The following is a 15,461-nucleotide window of genomic DNA, read 5'->3' as shown; positions in this document are numbered from 1 at the left end:
GGTAGTCATAAAAAGCACTTTATAAATTATTGCACATACTGCAGAATGGTTGTTTTCCTACTGTTTAGAGACTCTGATTATAAAGAATCCGTTAGCATTTGAGCCAACACATGTCACTCTGTTAAACTCAGACTGGTCGCGCTCAAATGGCATTTGAATGAGCCCAGTTCACCTCCTGCACATGCAGCCTCAGCTTTCCGCTCTGTAAAATGGAAGCATTCTAAGCACTCACCCTCAAGGGATGGAGGGTTAAATGAAGTCATGCATTAAGCTTCCAGCAAACATGCGTGCTTCTTCGGAGGTCTCAGGTGGTTTCAGAGTGGCTGAGCATAAATTAAGTCAGATCTGCTTGGATTCAAATCCTACCTCTGTAGACACTGGGCGTGTGACCTTGGGCAAGTTACTTCACTTCCTGAGCCTCTCCTTTGGTGCAATGACAACAATGCTAGTCCCTGCCCATGGAGAGAATGTAGGGGACACACTTTGGAGATGACAGTGACACGGGGTCCCTCACCTGGTGCCATGCATGCTCAGGAGATAGAAAACCGCTCCCTTCTCAGCTGAGGGAAGCAGCTGGCAGGCTCAGTGGGGTAGCCCCACCCCTGGTTGTTGTTAACCTTCTTAGCACCCCCAGGGGTATAGGGAGGGCATTTCTGGGTCAAAGGCAGAATCAAGGAGGAAACCCAGAAAAGAGAGATGGGCCATAAATACACATTTTCAGGTGCTCCATGGAAAAGTTACACGCTCAGACAGTGACGAACTCTGACCCAGCCATGCAAATGATTTTTCAAACCAAGATTCTCCACTCTGGGAGAGGGTAGTGTTCTCAGTGGAGAGGAAACGGGCTTTCCTGTAGTGAACAATTTAATCCCTGTAAAGGGAGATCTGACCTTTTCTACTAGGAGGTGACCTCTAAGTCCCGGGAATACCTGATGAATGTCCTTGTTTACCTGGGGTCAGCCAGACAACCTATCCTCACACAGTGATTTGGATGGGATCTTTGGGTCACACGCTGTCATCTATGACCTCCAGAGGGGTGAAAGACTAAAGGTCAACCATGGCTACATGACCAAGCCCCCTAACAGGCTCTGACACCGGGGCTCGGATGAGCTTCCCTGGTTGACGATACTCCGTCGATATGGTTGGGAGAAGGTAGTGTGGTCCGTAACTCCCCCAGGAGAGGACAGCTGGAAGCACCACTCGTGGAACTCTCCCAGGTGTTGCCCCATGCACCTCTTCTCTTTCAATATGTATCCTTTCACTGTGATAAACCGTAACCACGAGTATAAGTTTTCAGTGTGTTCTGCGAGTCCTATCGAAACTGAGGCTGGTCTTGGGGACCATTAACCTTGCAGTTGATGTCAGAGGTATGGGTAGTCTTGGGGAGTCCCTAACCTGTAGCTTTGGACTCAGAGAGACCTGGGTTTCAAAGCAAGACTCCACCAGCTGTGTGGTGTGGGGAGGGTCCCTGCCCCCAAGTGACATCTCTGTTTGAGGGGTGATCACAAGCAGAGTACCGTGGGCAGGCTCCCCTTCGCGGAGTCTTACCATCATCCTCATCTTTGGCACCTGGTGTGGGCACAAACAGGGGTTCCGCTGGCCAGCAGTGCTCCTCGCTCCAGGTTAAGGATGACTTCGTGACAATGTCATATTTCAGTACCTGGACGTCCAAATAGGAAAACAAAGAGGACTTGCTGGGAAGCATGCTTCTTCCCTGAGAGCAGGAAGGCATCAAGGCCCGCAGCGAGGCGGGTTAAGCCCCTCCAGGGTAGACTCCAAAAAGACATCTACCGCAGGTCAGTAGAACAAAAGGAATGGAAGCAGCAAGCTTCCTCCCTCTGACTTGAAGCAAACTTCCCCACACACCTCACACTACGCACTGCATTCTTTTCAAAATAAAAATCTGAATTTATCTGGTATTTGGCCTTTTCTCACAATATGTATATGTGTTAAATAAACAAACATTTAAAGTATAATACACTTCCTTTGTTGTTTCAAAAGTACAAATCCCTGGACTTCTCTCAGTCTCCAAGACACCTATTTCCAAGACACCTTAGGGTGTGGGATTAGTGGGCAGTGACTTGGGGTGTGGGTATGCGTGTGTGGGAAACTTTTCTTACTTTGTACATTTCTTCACTGTTTGCATTTTTTAAAAAGATTTTCCATTTTATTGTTAAAAAATTAAGATATTAAGGAAAAGTGTTGTCTGTATAGCACTTAACATAGTCCCTGGGAATACGGCAAGTGGTCCACAAATAGTTTTAAAACACAAAATGAACACCCCAAGTTTCAACTATACCCTCTCTGCTTGAGAGAGTGAGCTCCTTGAGGGAAGAAAGGACTGGAATCCCCGGTTCACTTCCTTATCCTGGGTGCCTCCCACCTTGCAGTCCATAGCGTGTTTCCCCGAAAATAAGACCTAGCCAGACAATCAGCTCTAATGCGTCTTTTGGAGCAAAAATTAATATAAGACCCGGTATTACATTATATTATATTATACTATATAAGACCTAGTCTTATAGTAAAATAATATCAGGTCTTATATTAATTTTTGCTCCAAAAGACGCATTAGAGCTGATTGTCCGGCTAGGTCTTATTTTCGGGGACACAGAGTAGTTGGTGCTCAATCAACATGTATGGAATGAAGAAATCAACGGACAGACTCCAGCCATTATCGCTTCCCCGAGCTTCAGCCCATTAGGTACGGCTCCCTCTCCTGCCTGGCTCATCATTGCGTCCAATGTATTTTGTCCCAAACTGACCTCATTCTCTGACCTACCACCTCCTGTCCCCAGGGAATCTCCCTCCTGCCCTTTTTCTGATCAAGGTCACCCAGTCTGAGACCCTGAGAATTCAGCTCTGCAGACAGACGTGATGGTTCTAGGCCGTGATCACACAGGGATCGGTACCTTGGTTGGGATGGGACTCCACTGAACTTGAGCAGCATAGACGTATCGATATGGCTTCCCGTTGTGAGCGTAATTGATCCCAGGCAGCTCTAAGCCTAGAGAGAAGGACACAGCTGATGAAGCCCCCACCACTGAGGGCTGGGAGCACCCGCCCTTTCTGCTAGGCTGGGCATCTTTTCCACCAAAACAGCTGGCAGGCCAGGATCCCTGAACTTGCTTCAGGCCCTGGATTGGATCAGGGTGGTTGGTGGTCACAGGGCAGGGGGAGGGAACCTCTGATAATTACCCCAGCGCTATTAGAAGGTTTAGGAGCAAGGTAAGACAGGCGTAGGGTTTTGAGTATATGAACATCTTAAATTATCCAAGATAGAAATCAAAAATAATTGCATGATTACAATCAGAGGCTACTGCAATTTTTTAAAGCTCTTTTAAAAAAAAGGGCTCATGTGCATGCACGTGTGTGTGGGCGTGAAAAAGAAATTTCTGCATCTGCGGAAAGGAGTGTCAATCAGGAATGGTTAAATCTGGTGAATTCATATAACACCATGATGTAAAAATTAATATTTACAAAGAATTTTAATAACATGGGAAAGTGTCCGTATCATAAGAATTAAGTGTAAAAGGATGATTACAGAATTATTTCCATTATGTTAAAAATGAAGAGAAAAAGTTTAAAACATGCTGGGGTGATAAGTTCCTTATAGTTGATATTTTATATTGTACATTCTAAGTTTTTCATTGTGTGAAATTTTTATTATACTTAGTACTTTTGTAATTCAAAAAAAATTCTTAAAATTTTGTCCATGTAAGTGCATATATATATATTTATATATGCCTGTTGTGTCAAATTTCTAAGTCTGAGTATGAAAATGAAAGTGCCCCTCTTATGAAATATGCCAGGTAGTTGGAGCCAACTGCCAGCAAAAATATAGCGTCCAAGAAAAGATGCAGGGATGGACCCCTCACGAAGGCCTCCTGAGAAGGACCCAAGGCATAAATGGTAATCAGGCTCCGTAAGGAGTGAAGGGGGACGGATTACTGAGCGGGGAGGATGTCTAATCTCACAGGTGAGTAATCGTGACACTTCCAAGAGACAGGTCAAGATGAATGCGAGGAGAGACCACCCACACATTTAAACAGATGCCCACAGTTGGCCCCAAAGGAAGTCTGAGACTTTCCATGATGCTCCTAGGCCCCTCAAACATGGTCTGGGACCCCACCCGTCCCCCACCTGTAAATGGCCAACCATAGGCACTTGGTTAAGGAGAGTGTGATTCATCCCAGTGAATTATGCAAGGCTATTAAAGCCACATTCTTGAAGAATCTGCAGGATGTGGAAAAATTCTCAGGCTACATTCATGAAGTGGAAGAAGCCATTTCGGAACATTCTAGATGATATGGTACACATTTGGTAAAAAGTATAAATGCGGAGGTTAAAGGTTTCAAGTCAGAGAAACCTGGGTGCAGATCCTGGCTTTGCTGTCTAACTTGGGCAAGTTAGCGAACTATTCTCAGCTTTGCTGTCCTCAGATCTAAAACAAGAATAATACATGCCAGCACCTGCTGGTTACAGTTCTAATAACGGCCAGCTTTTGCTGGACTCTCACTAAAGGCCAGGCCCTAAGCTAAGCCCCTTATGTGTGAACTCATCTAATGTGAATAACAGGATGACACTGCCAGGACGAAAGGAAAAAATGTCTCAGCAGCCCCTAGAAGAGGGCCTGGCACACTCGTGTGCCAAGCAGTCCATACACAATAGAACAGATAGGATGGATATTTCCAAGGGTTGTCAGGGGTGGAGGGATTATGAGGGATTTGTCTATTGTCATGTTTTTCTGTATTGCCCAAGATTGCTACAATAAACAGGAGTTCTCTTCTCAGAAGCAAAAGGACTATAATATGTTAAGCCTTCATCTGCCCACACGATGTGGTGAGTGAGAGGAAATGGAAGTTGATGCCTTAAGAATTGGGAACAAGATCTGTATTTTCACTGGTTAAGACTCCAAGGCTGGGGTGCCACACAGAACTGGTTACATGGGACGCTGTTTACAGAAATGGTTCTTAGTGGGCAAACCTGAGGTCATCCTAGGTGAGTCCCCAGGGCTGCACACTTCTGGATGCCTGAACCTGGCATGGGGCAGCCGATGTGGGGAGCAAGGCTCTTAGGTTAGAGTCACGCCCTGCCACACTCGGAGTGTCCTAGGAAAGCCTGTTCATTCCGCACTTAGCTGTTAAGTTCAGACCCAGCTAAGCCAGACTTTTGTCACATGCTGGTGATAACACTGAGCACAAAAACATGGTGCCCGCCCCACAGGCTTATTATATTCTATATTCTATTCTACCTAATATAGAATTATATTCTATAGAAATCTAGGGCAGTAGTTCTCGATCAGGGAAATGGTGCCCACCACGGCAATGTCTGGACATGCATTTTGGTTGTTCCAATTCAGGGTTGGGGTATGATTGCATCTGGTAGGTTGAGGCCAGGGATGCGCTCAACATCTTTTTATACGATGCCCAGGACGGCCCCACCACAAAGAATGACTGGCCCTAGGTATCTGCAGTGCCAGGTAAAGAAGCCCTGCTCCAGTGGCTGTGACTTCTATTTGAGGGTTTACATTGTGTGTGGAGCCCAACTTTTCTGAGGCCTGGGTTTCCCTCTGTGATATGGAGCTGTGAGCACCTATTCTGCAGGGTGCTGTGAATGGGTAGAGGTAGGAAATCTGAACGTACGTCCGTGTTCAGTACATCACAGCATTTGTAGAGGACAGCCGTGAAAGTCGTCGGACCCAACGACCACCCTCGTGCCTTCCTGGGGGTTGTTTGAAGACCTAGGAAAGACAACTGTCCCCAAATGCTTTTCACTGGGGCGTCCCAAGAGCCTGCCTCTTTGTCCCTCACCCATGCATAGCTCCTTTGCTTCGGAAGGAGGTATTACATGAAGAAGCCTGGGGGGGTCTTCACAAAATGTTGCCCTTCTCTCAACCCAAGGAGAGAGGATGCATTTTACCTTCATAAAGCAACTCTGGCTGGCAGTAGACTTGGTCATCCTTTTCCTTCAGGGCTCTTGCTGTTGTAGATGCCAGTTTGATTAAATTGGAGCCCACTTCTGCGTTCTGAAAGAACCAGTTTTCCAAAAAAGAGGAAACCTTGTTATCCAGAGCAAACATTTGTTTTACTGTGTACATTTAAAAAAAAAAAAAAAAAAACCACAAAAACGCTTTCGTGTACGTCATCCTTCTCTGGCCTCACACTAATCACAGGAAGCAGCTATTAGACTATCGGTTTTCTCAGTTAAACCTGAGGATTGGTGACTTGAAGTGAGGTCCCAAGACTGCATAACGGGTAGGTGGTAGGACGGGGGCCCCTCAAATCATGGCTCTTTTTCCCTACTTTGGGCCACCTTATCCCTCCCAGGTGAAATTAATGTACTCCTAAGTTCTCACTTTTTAAATACCGGATGATTCATCTGTAAAAGGCTGCATCAGTCATTAAAAGGATGTTTGCAAAGAGTTCATAATAACATGGGAAATGCTCATGGTAGAATACCGAGTGAAAAAAGCAGTAGAGTAAATTGTATATGCAGTCTGAGCTTAACCAGGTTACAAAAAAAGAAAACTACATTGAAAAGAGCCTGGGAGAAATATACCAGATACTAAGACACAATATAAGGAGCAGTGGCATATACGGGGACTTTAATTTCTTCCTCTCTGCTTATCTGTATCTTCAGTGTTTTATCCTATGAAAATATATTATATGACTGCTGAAAAGAGAAAAAAAAAACATGCAATAAAAATTACTTGGGAGAAAAATATCTATCAAGGACATTCCTTGGTCTCAAGTTACAATCAGACTTTGCTCTGTTCAGTACCTTACTTTCATCATTGGAACCCAGGAGAGGGATTTAACACAATTCATTCAATATTTATTGAGCATCTACTAATCCCTGTTTCCCCACATACTAGCTACAAGACCTTGAACAAGTTACTTAGCATCTCTGAAGTTCAGTGTCTTCATGTGTATAATGAGGTATAGTACACGCATCATATAAATAGTACACGCATCATATAAATAGTATATGCGTCATATAAATTCAAATTATTATACAGATTCAATAAAATAATCCCCTCAAATGATTTACAAGAGGGCCTGGTTAGCAGGAAGTGCTAGGAAAATGTTAACTGTTGATGATATCGTTGTTGTATTTCCTACTACTACTCCTACTACTAGTGCTACTACCACTAGGGGTGAGTTGAAGTTAAGCACTGGAGGAGAATGAGAAACAAGACCACAAGTCCCTGCCGTCACAGAGTTTACGGGGGAGAATTATTGTGATGGCTGACTTCTCATTTAAACTTTTCTCTACTTTCCAAATTTTCCAAAATGGGCTTTAATAATTAAAAACACACACACACAATTTTAACGATAGCTGCTCTTTGCTGGAAAGGGAAGAAAATTAACTGCATCTTAGCTGTTGAACCTACAGGGGCCCTTCGAGATTTGTTTAGTTCAATCCCTTAATTTATAGAAGAGGAAATTGAGACCCAAAGAAGGGAAGTGGCTTGTCCAAGGTCACACAAGGAAAAGCAGAGCCTGGGCCCAGACCCTCGATGGCCATTCTTCTGCTCAGAAGCAAGAGCACTACAGGCAGAGGACAAAGCAGGTGCAAAGGCCCTGAGGCTGGCCCACTCCCATCCTGCAGGTCTCATCTCAGACATCCTTTCCCTAACAACTCAGTCTGCAGTGTCTCCAAGACATTTGTCCCAAGCTGTAATTATCTCCTTTATGGAGCTGCTTCCGTCTTTTATGCTTGTCTTTCCCTGTGGAGACAGGGACGAGATTTTGTTTAGTGCATGGCACATAGCTCCCAGGAAGTAATTGCCGAATAAATGAGTGGAGGCATGACTCAGCAAGCTTTTCCTTTAACTGTCAAGGGACAAAACATGTGCTTTGCAGGGTGTTTGTAAGACTTAAATGAGATGAGGTGCATGAAAAAGTCACCCAGCGCCAGCAGTGTCTTATGAGCAGAAGCTCTGAATGCTTCCACACACACAGCACCACGAATGGGTGGGAGGCCCCTCCTGGTGCCTTCCTGGTCACATGACAGCAACAGGCGTCTTGTGCATGTCCCGGGCTTGATTCTTAGGGAGTCTATCGGCAGAGACGTCTTATACCTCCAGCCTGAAACTGGTCGGACTGGTTGAGGGGTAAACTGAATTTTTCCACACACAGCAGTAATGAACATGACTCGGCTGCTTTCAGTGGCCAACACGCTCGGTCGGCTTTGGGAAGAAACTGCTTTCCAGCCAGAATTCAAAAACATCCTGCAGGCTTGCTCTGAAAGCCTTAAACTCAAGGGAACTCCCCCGAGAAGTCATCTCAGTAACTAACTCCCTGAACACTGTTTTTGTAGTTAGCAGCCTTGGGTGTGAAATCTGACTCTCCAGCTTTCTGTGTGAACTTGCTCAGCCTCTCTGAGCCCAGTGCATTGTTAGTAAAATGGGGCTGGGGGAAGAATTAGGGGTGGTATTAGTGAGGTTCCTTCAACCCACGTTTGAGGATTATAGTTAGGATTACATTAAATAGTGGTTATGAAAATACCTGGTCCAGGGCCAGACCCACGGACGGTAGTTAGTAACTTGGAGCCAGGCAGACATGCATTCAAATCCCACTGATAATTCTGCAAAACTGAGCAAGTGACTTTCTCTCTCATCTGTAGTCATGGGGATAATAAATCACTCAGGACTGTTGCATGGACTAGGTGAGAAGGATGCAAAGCATTTAACTGTCCCTAAAATTTGCAGGACCCCGGACAAGAGTGGAGACCCTCCAACCGTAGGTCTAAATATATCAAAGTGTTAAGTAAAATTCCATTCTCTCCCCCTACCTTGACACACAGACCTTCATAATGTGGGGGCATGATGTTACCCTATATGGCAACCACCACCCACGTGCGGCTATTTAAATTTAATTTTAAATTAAAAGTAAAATTTAAAACCGTGCTTCCCCGAAAATAAGATCTAGCTGGACAATCAGCTCTAATGCGTCTTTTGGAACAAAAATTCATATGACCCGGTATTTTATATTATATTATATTATATTATATTATATTATATTATATTATATTATATTATATTATACCCGGTCTTATAGTATAGCAAAATAAGACCAGATCTTATATTAATTTTTGCTCCAAAAGATGCATTAGAGCTGATGGCCCGGCTAGGTTTTATTTTCGGGAAAATACAGAATTAAGTTCCTCAGCCACACTAGTCACATTTCAATAGCATTTGTGGCTCGTGGCTACTGAATTGGGTGGACAGATAGAGAATGTTCCATCATCACAGCTGGTTCTATTGTACAGTGCTAGTCTGGAAGAGGACACGTGTGAGTTTAGAATTGTAGGACCCTTTTGCATTCAGAGCTGGAATAGGGGGGCAAAACGAGCTCCAGCCTCTGGGCCTGGGCTGCTTGTCCCTGCCCCTTTCCTGCCTACCGTTTGGCTACCCAAACCAGCACAACCAAGCCGTGGCCACCTCATGGGCCCTGAGGAGGACAGGGGCAGGTGGTGCAAGCAGGCTTGGGGCTACGTGGGCAGAAGTCAGGGGTCCCAGGTAGCTGGTTCATGGTTGCGGTGGGGGAGGGTACCCCCTGGGTGCGCATGAGCCCATGGCCCTGTGAACTCCACCTTGTGGAGAAGGGACACTGCTGGAGAAAGGCTAGATCAGGGCCCCCAAAGTGCCAAGGCCAGAGTAGGGGCCCCTGTTGCCAGGGTCTGAGAGCAGAAAAGGCATCTAACAAAGGACCTGGCACAGAATGAGCTCTCATGGCCACTACTCTTATAATACTGGGTCATTTCTGCATTTGGAGACAAGACAAAAACCAAATTCACTGAGCCTGGAGTTGAAGCCACCCCTTGCAGGTCCAAGATGCCTATCCTCCCCCAACCGCCTGTCCATGATGGCCCCTTATGTGTGGATGACTGTCAAGAGGAAAGTCAGAGCTTATGAAGCCACCTGCAGGACAAGGGCAGGGCCCAACAGAGACTGTCTGTACACGCCCACACCCCTCCCCGCCCAGCCCTGCCTCAGACAACCCCCGCACCATCCTACATAAACAGGCGGAGGGTGCCAAGAGGCCCCTCCTTCCTTTGACCCCAGCTGGCCAGAATGCAAGAGAATCTAGGGCAGCAAGGATGTCCCAGACTTTTGAATATACTTCGTTATGGCCCATTCTACATGGAAAGTACTTTCCACTTGGGAAACGTTCCAATGCTAAAGGAAGACCTTGGGCTCTTTTGGAGATCTTGCTGCTCATTTTCATTCATTTAAACTATTGAAGAAGCTTAATGAGAACCCTCTAAGTACCAGACACAGTAATGGGTGCAGGGGATAAACTGCTGATAAGACAGTGTATCTCAGAGCTTCAACAGGAAGAGGTGTTTGAACAAGTTCCTTATACTTGAAATAAACATTGGGCAAAAAGCTGCAGGTGCCGTTAGAGTGTACAACTTCATCTGAGGGGCGTAATGACCCTGAGACCTGAAGGATGAGCAGGAATTTGCTCCCTGGCTGCAAATTAGAATCTGCTGGGGGCTCTGAGACGATGCCCACACCTGCGCCCCACCCCGAGGGTCTGCCTTCACTGGTCCGGGCTGAGGCCCAGCAGCAGACGTGGTCTCAGAGCCCCGAGGGGAGTCCGACCTGCAACCAGGATCGGAGTGGAGGTCTGGTGGGAAGAGAACAGGGCTGCAGGCAGAGGGCCCCAGACTGAAGGTCATTTGAGAAAGAGTGGCATCTCCTGTAATTCTTCCCTAATAAGCCTTTGGATAGGAAGAAACTAGAGCTGCCAGATCTGGGCATATAGGCTGTGTCAACCTGCTTGAATTTCTGATTTCAATATGCAAGTGGGGCGACTTAAAAGTGAAGCAAGAAAACATTTCGAAGGAACAATAAGTAGCAATTAAAAAGCGTGGCCTGAGCTACCCTTCCTAGGGCTCATTCTTCTGTGTTACTTTCAAAGCGGCAGATGGTTCATAAGGTGCCTTTCTAAAACATACATGCTAAACTGCTTAGCCTGGTTCCAAGGAAGTAAATCATTTTTGAGCGTGATAAAAGGTTATAAAATCCTGTGTGTGGGCAGTGGGAGGGAGTGTTTCCTCTCTGTGTGTCATCCCCTGGCTGAGGTTGGCATGAGGTGGGGGCCGGGCCTTGGGATTTGCTACCTGTGTGCTCTGCGACCACCTACTGCTTCCCTGAACCAGGAGATCCAGTCCAAGGCCCTGGGCTGAGGCACTGCCCAGAGCAAGGGGTGCAGAGGCTGCACCCATGGCTCATGTGATGCTTGTGTGGGACATGGCCATTCACTCAATAGCCCTGAATCACCTGCGGAGAAAAGTTCATTCCTTTTCCTCTTCCAATCTTTCTGACTCGGTTGAGCAGAGAGGCTCAGCTAGGTGCCACCATGTCTTTCATAGCTAATACTTTTAGAACTTTCTTATTAACAAAGAGATTAAGTCTTGGCAAGCAACAGTATCTGGCTAGAGCTTAAGACCTCTGCTTTATTTCCCTTTTTTTTTTTTTTTTTTTTTTTGATTTTATGCCCACGTGTGCCTTCTATTTGCAGCAAGCAAGGCTGGCTTTCCATTGGGTAGTGATATGCTTCCTTTCAAGAGCGAGTTGATTTAAGCAAAAATGTGACTTTGTAAATACTAAATAGAGATGATAGGAAATACAGTAAAAATTATGACAGATACACAGATGACTTCAGATGGGGACATGCTGGAGAAACAGGAACAACAAACAAACCTGGTGTTTCAATGCAGGCCCCACTCACTGGTTGGGAGATGCCTGAACCCCAGCATTTAGGAGCCCAGCAGTGGGGGTAGGAGTGCCCTCTATTCCCCAGGCCTGCAGAGCCCCGAGAAGGGTCAGTGTGACCCATCTGGGGTTCTTTCCAGAAATTAGGTCAACTGGGGAGAACAGCAGAGTTATCCTCCTTACGAGCTACTAGGATGGGTTTAGAGACAGGCTGGTGTAGATGCTAATCTCAGCTCTGCCATTCTGGGCTGTGTGACCTTGGGTGCATTCTTTAACCTCTCTGAGCCTCAGTTTCTTCATCTGTAAAGTGAGGCTAATATGAGGGACCTCCCATAGGTTGTTTGGCTCATTAAGTGAGGTAAGGAAAATAAAATGCTTAGCAAAGTCCCTGGCACATAGAGTGCATTTAGTAAATATGGGCCATCAAAATTGAGTTGAACTGAATTTGGTTTCATTTAAATTAATTAAGTCATGAAGTCACTGAGTTCTGGAGCCAGAAGTCTCTGCAGCCTCCAAAACCAAGCCCAGAGCCTTGGCAGTATCACCCTAATTGAGGATAACGTCTGACCTAGTGGTCATTTTTAATGCAAGAACAGGATTATTCAACAGCAGGACACTGGGTAAGCAAATGGTGCTGAATCCCTGCCATGGGCTGCCAGGAAAATATCAAAATGACGTTGTTGAAGAACATTTAATGTCCTGGAGAGATGTTTAGACATACAAATAGGTGAAAACAGCAGTACACAAAAGAGTATGTACACATTCAGCCATGAAAAGGAGTGAAGTACTAATTCATGCTACAACACATTTGAACCTTGAAAACCTGATGCTGAGTGAAAGAGGCCAGGCATAATTATATTACCTCATATTATTGTATGATCCGTTTATATAAAATGTTTGGAAAAGGCGAATCCTCAGAGACAGAAAATAGAGTAGTGGTTGCCAGGGGCTGGGGGGGATAGAGGGACCTGGGGGTGGGGTGGTGGGGTGATGGTTAAGGGGTACGGGATTTCTTTTTGGAGTAATGAAAATGTTTTAAAATTGATTGTGATGATGGTTGTACAACTCTGTGAATTTACTAAAAGCCATTGAACTCTGTACACTCTAAATGAATGAAAATGGGTGAATTGTATGGTATGTGAATTACATCTCAATAAAGCAGTTAAAAATTATGTATATTGTGATTCCCTTTTCTGAAATTAAGAAATATATATGTATATAATTTTAACTGCTTTATTGAGATATATATCATATTTATTATAAATGCATATTACATACATATACTGTATGCATATATCAATTATATGTGCATGTATATATATCAACATGTATATGTCTATCTATCTATCTATCTATTAATGGAGAGAGAGAGACTTAGGTGGCAATACAAATATATCTACAATGGGTTTATGGGAATTTTTTTTCCTTTTTACGTAATCTGTATTTTCTCAAGTTTCTACTATGAGCCTCTATTACTTTTAATTAAAACGTTTTCTTTAAGAACAGCTCATTTTGAACTTCAATATCAATCAAATCAGAGCCAAAGCAACTTCCTAGCGGGGCTCCTGTCTCCCTAAGAATAAAACGGGCTTGTCTTCAAGCTGTTACCTTGTCCATGCAGAGGGGCACGGCGAACCTCTTGAGGGTGGGGATGGAGGTGACCTTACAGTTCTCTTCAAAATCTTGGTTCAGGTTGGCCAAGTTGAAATTCTGGTAGAGGCTGCTGTCCTTATAGGCGATAACGTCAAACAGGAGGCAGCCGTCCTCTTCGTAGGCGTTGACATGATGAAAGACCACCATAGGGTCCGTGTAAAACTTGGTGGGCAGGGGCTTCCCGGTCCTTTGGTCGATTATGTGAATGTAAGTCTGAAAGAAGAGGTTCACTCAGCGGGCAGCTCTCCCTCTGCTGGCCCAGCGCTGTGGCATTGGGACTATGGACAAGACCCAGCCCTGCCATGTACTAGCTCCTCACCCTGGAGCGTCCCTTCCCCCTTCTGACCCTCCGTGTGCCAGCCATGCAGAAGCTCTGAGTAAGTGGGGGCTGTCCGTGGGTGCATCTGTGGTCATTTATGTACAATGGAGAGGAAGGAAGTTTGGGGCCCAGGGCCTCTGTATCACCAGGAAGACAGTGTCTGAAGGAGGCCCCAGAGGTGCACTGTTTACCCTCCTTCACTTGACTGTGATTCCAGATGGGCGGCAACATGCCAGATCCCTGGAAATGGCCAAGTTGGGGAGAACTGACCAGGTGCCATACCTCCAGGCCTCTCTGAGCTCCATCCACAGCCAGAGCCCCTAACACTCTAAGCCCACACCTACCCTTTTGAGTCCCCTCTCCAACCTCCACTGCAGAGCTGGCTACCAGGATGCGGTTGTCACAGCAACACCCCTGCCCTGGAGGGCTGAGTGACCTGGTTCTAGTTAAGGAGCCCACGTGGGTAACAGCTCATTAGGCCTCCACACACATTCTGGGTGTCACAAGGCGGTATCACCCTGGGTGGTAATTAGCCGTATCTGCAGCTCCAGTTGCCTAATCCAAGGGGGTGGGGGATGTTTCTATCTTTTGGCAGATCTGGCCCAACCACCCTCCTTCTGAAAGGGAGGGAGGGAAGGAGGGACCACTCCAGGCTGTTCTTTCACCACCTCTTCCCTCGTGTTTGATTCTTCCTCACCTTCTCCCAGAATCAAGCTTTGAATGCTAAGGAGTTAGAGGAGGAAGGCTTTGATAGCGTGGTGGTGGGAGTCGGTCTGGGGAGGTGAGTACAGGGGTGATTATATTAAACCTTTTCTTCCCCAGGATCTCAATCCCTGGCTCAGCCACAGGGACTTTCAGAAAGTTCTTGCAACGCATTCCAAAGCCCTTCCAGGGCTCTCTGCCCTGCCATCAGGGGCTGTTTCCTCACTGTGGAACTCTCCAGGGCCAGGGAATCCCCAGGGGCCTCAGGTGGGAGGCCCAGAGGCCCTGTAGCTCCTGCCAGTGAGATGCTCCTCAGCACGTTTGAGGATTGGCTGCAGAGCAAACCCAACTTGGTTCACTCATTCGCTCCACAAATGTTTGTAGAGGGCCTACGACACGTCACTTTTTCAGGAACTAGAGAGACAAATAAAAGCAAGCCCAGGCTTTCCTGGAGTTTATATTCCAATGGGGGTGAAGCCAACAGTCAAGGATCAAATACGTACATAGTATGTCAAGGATGATGAGCGCTACTGAGAAAAATGAAGCAAGGCAGGGGATGGAGGAAGCCTGGGGCAAGCTCTGAAGGTCTCAAGATCAGGAGACCTTAGCTGAGACCTAGATTAACTGAAGGAGGAAGCCATCTGGAGAAGAACATTCCAGGGAATGGAAAATGCAAAGGACCTGAGCAGGAACATGTTTGGCTGGTTTAAGATACAGGTGATACAGGAGGAGGTGGAGTGAGCAGGGAGCCAGTGGTTGGGATGAGGGCACGCGGGGATGTACAGGCCGATGAGTGAGGCCTTTGGATCTTATTCCAAGGAAGATGGGCAATAACTGAAAGGTCTGAGCAGAGGCGGGACCTCACCTCACTCCTTTGTTCCCTCAAACACCTCGCTTTCCTCTCTGATAAGAGAAGACAGGCCTTAAAGAGGTGGTCCGCCACCCATGGGACACATATTTGTCTATGTACATAAAGATGTGCACGATGCGTTAAAAGAGGAATAGAAGGATGTCAAATGGCTGGTGGTGGTTCCCTCTGAAGGAGGGAGTGGATGGGGC

At 46.1% G+C, this 15,461-nt stretch overlaps 1 protein-coding gene across 2 annotated transcripts in view; it reads right to left on the bottom strand.

Annotated features, from left to right (window-relative positions):
• BCO1 (beta-carotene oxygenase 1) overlaps positions 1 to 15,461 on the bottom strand; it is a 33,761-nt gene that overhangs the window by 1,090 nt on the left and 17,210 nt on the right. For both annotated transcript variants that reach the window (XM_033129348.1, XM_033129349.1), the window contains 4 exons: positions 13,337 to 13,594; positions 5,920 to 6,025; positions 2,910 to 3,004; positions 1,549 to 1,660 (listed from right to left, as the gene is read on the bottom strand). In XM_033129348.1, coding sequence (XP_032985239.1) covers positions 1,549 to 1,660; positions 2,910 to 3,004; positions 5,920 to 6,025; positions 13,337 to 13,594 — 571 coding nt within the window. The remainder of the gene's footprint in view (positions 1 to 1,548; positions 1,661 to 2,909; positions 3,005 to 5,919; positions 6,026 to 13,336; positions 13,595 to 15,461) is intronic.

The sequence above is a fragment of the Rhinolophus ferrumequinum genome, chromosome 15 (assembly GCF_004115265.2).
Source record: "Rhinolophus ferrumequinum isolate MPI-CBG mRhiFer1 chromosome 15, mRhiFer1_v1.p, whole genome shotgun sequence".
Taxonomy (NCBI): domain Eukaryota; kingdom Metazoa; phylum Chordata; class Mammalia; order Chiroptera; family Rhinolophidae; genus Rhinolophus; species Rhinolophus ferrumequinum.
The sequence above is the reverse complement of the archived record's forward strand: the minus strand, read 5'-3'. Positions and strand labels throughout refer to the sequence as shown.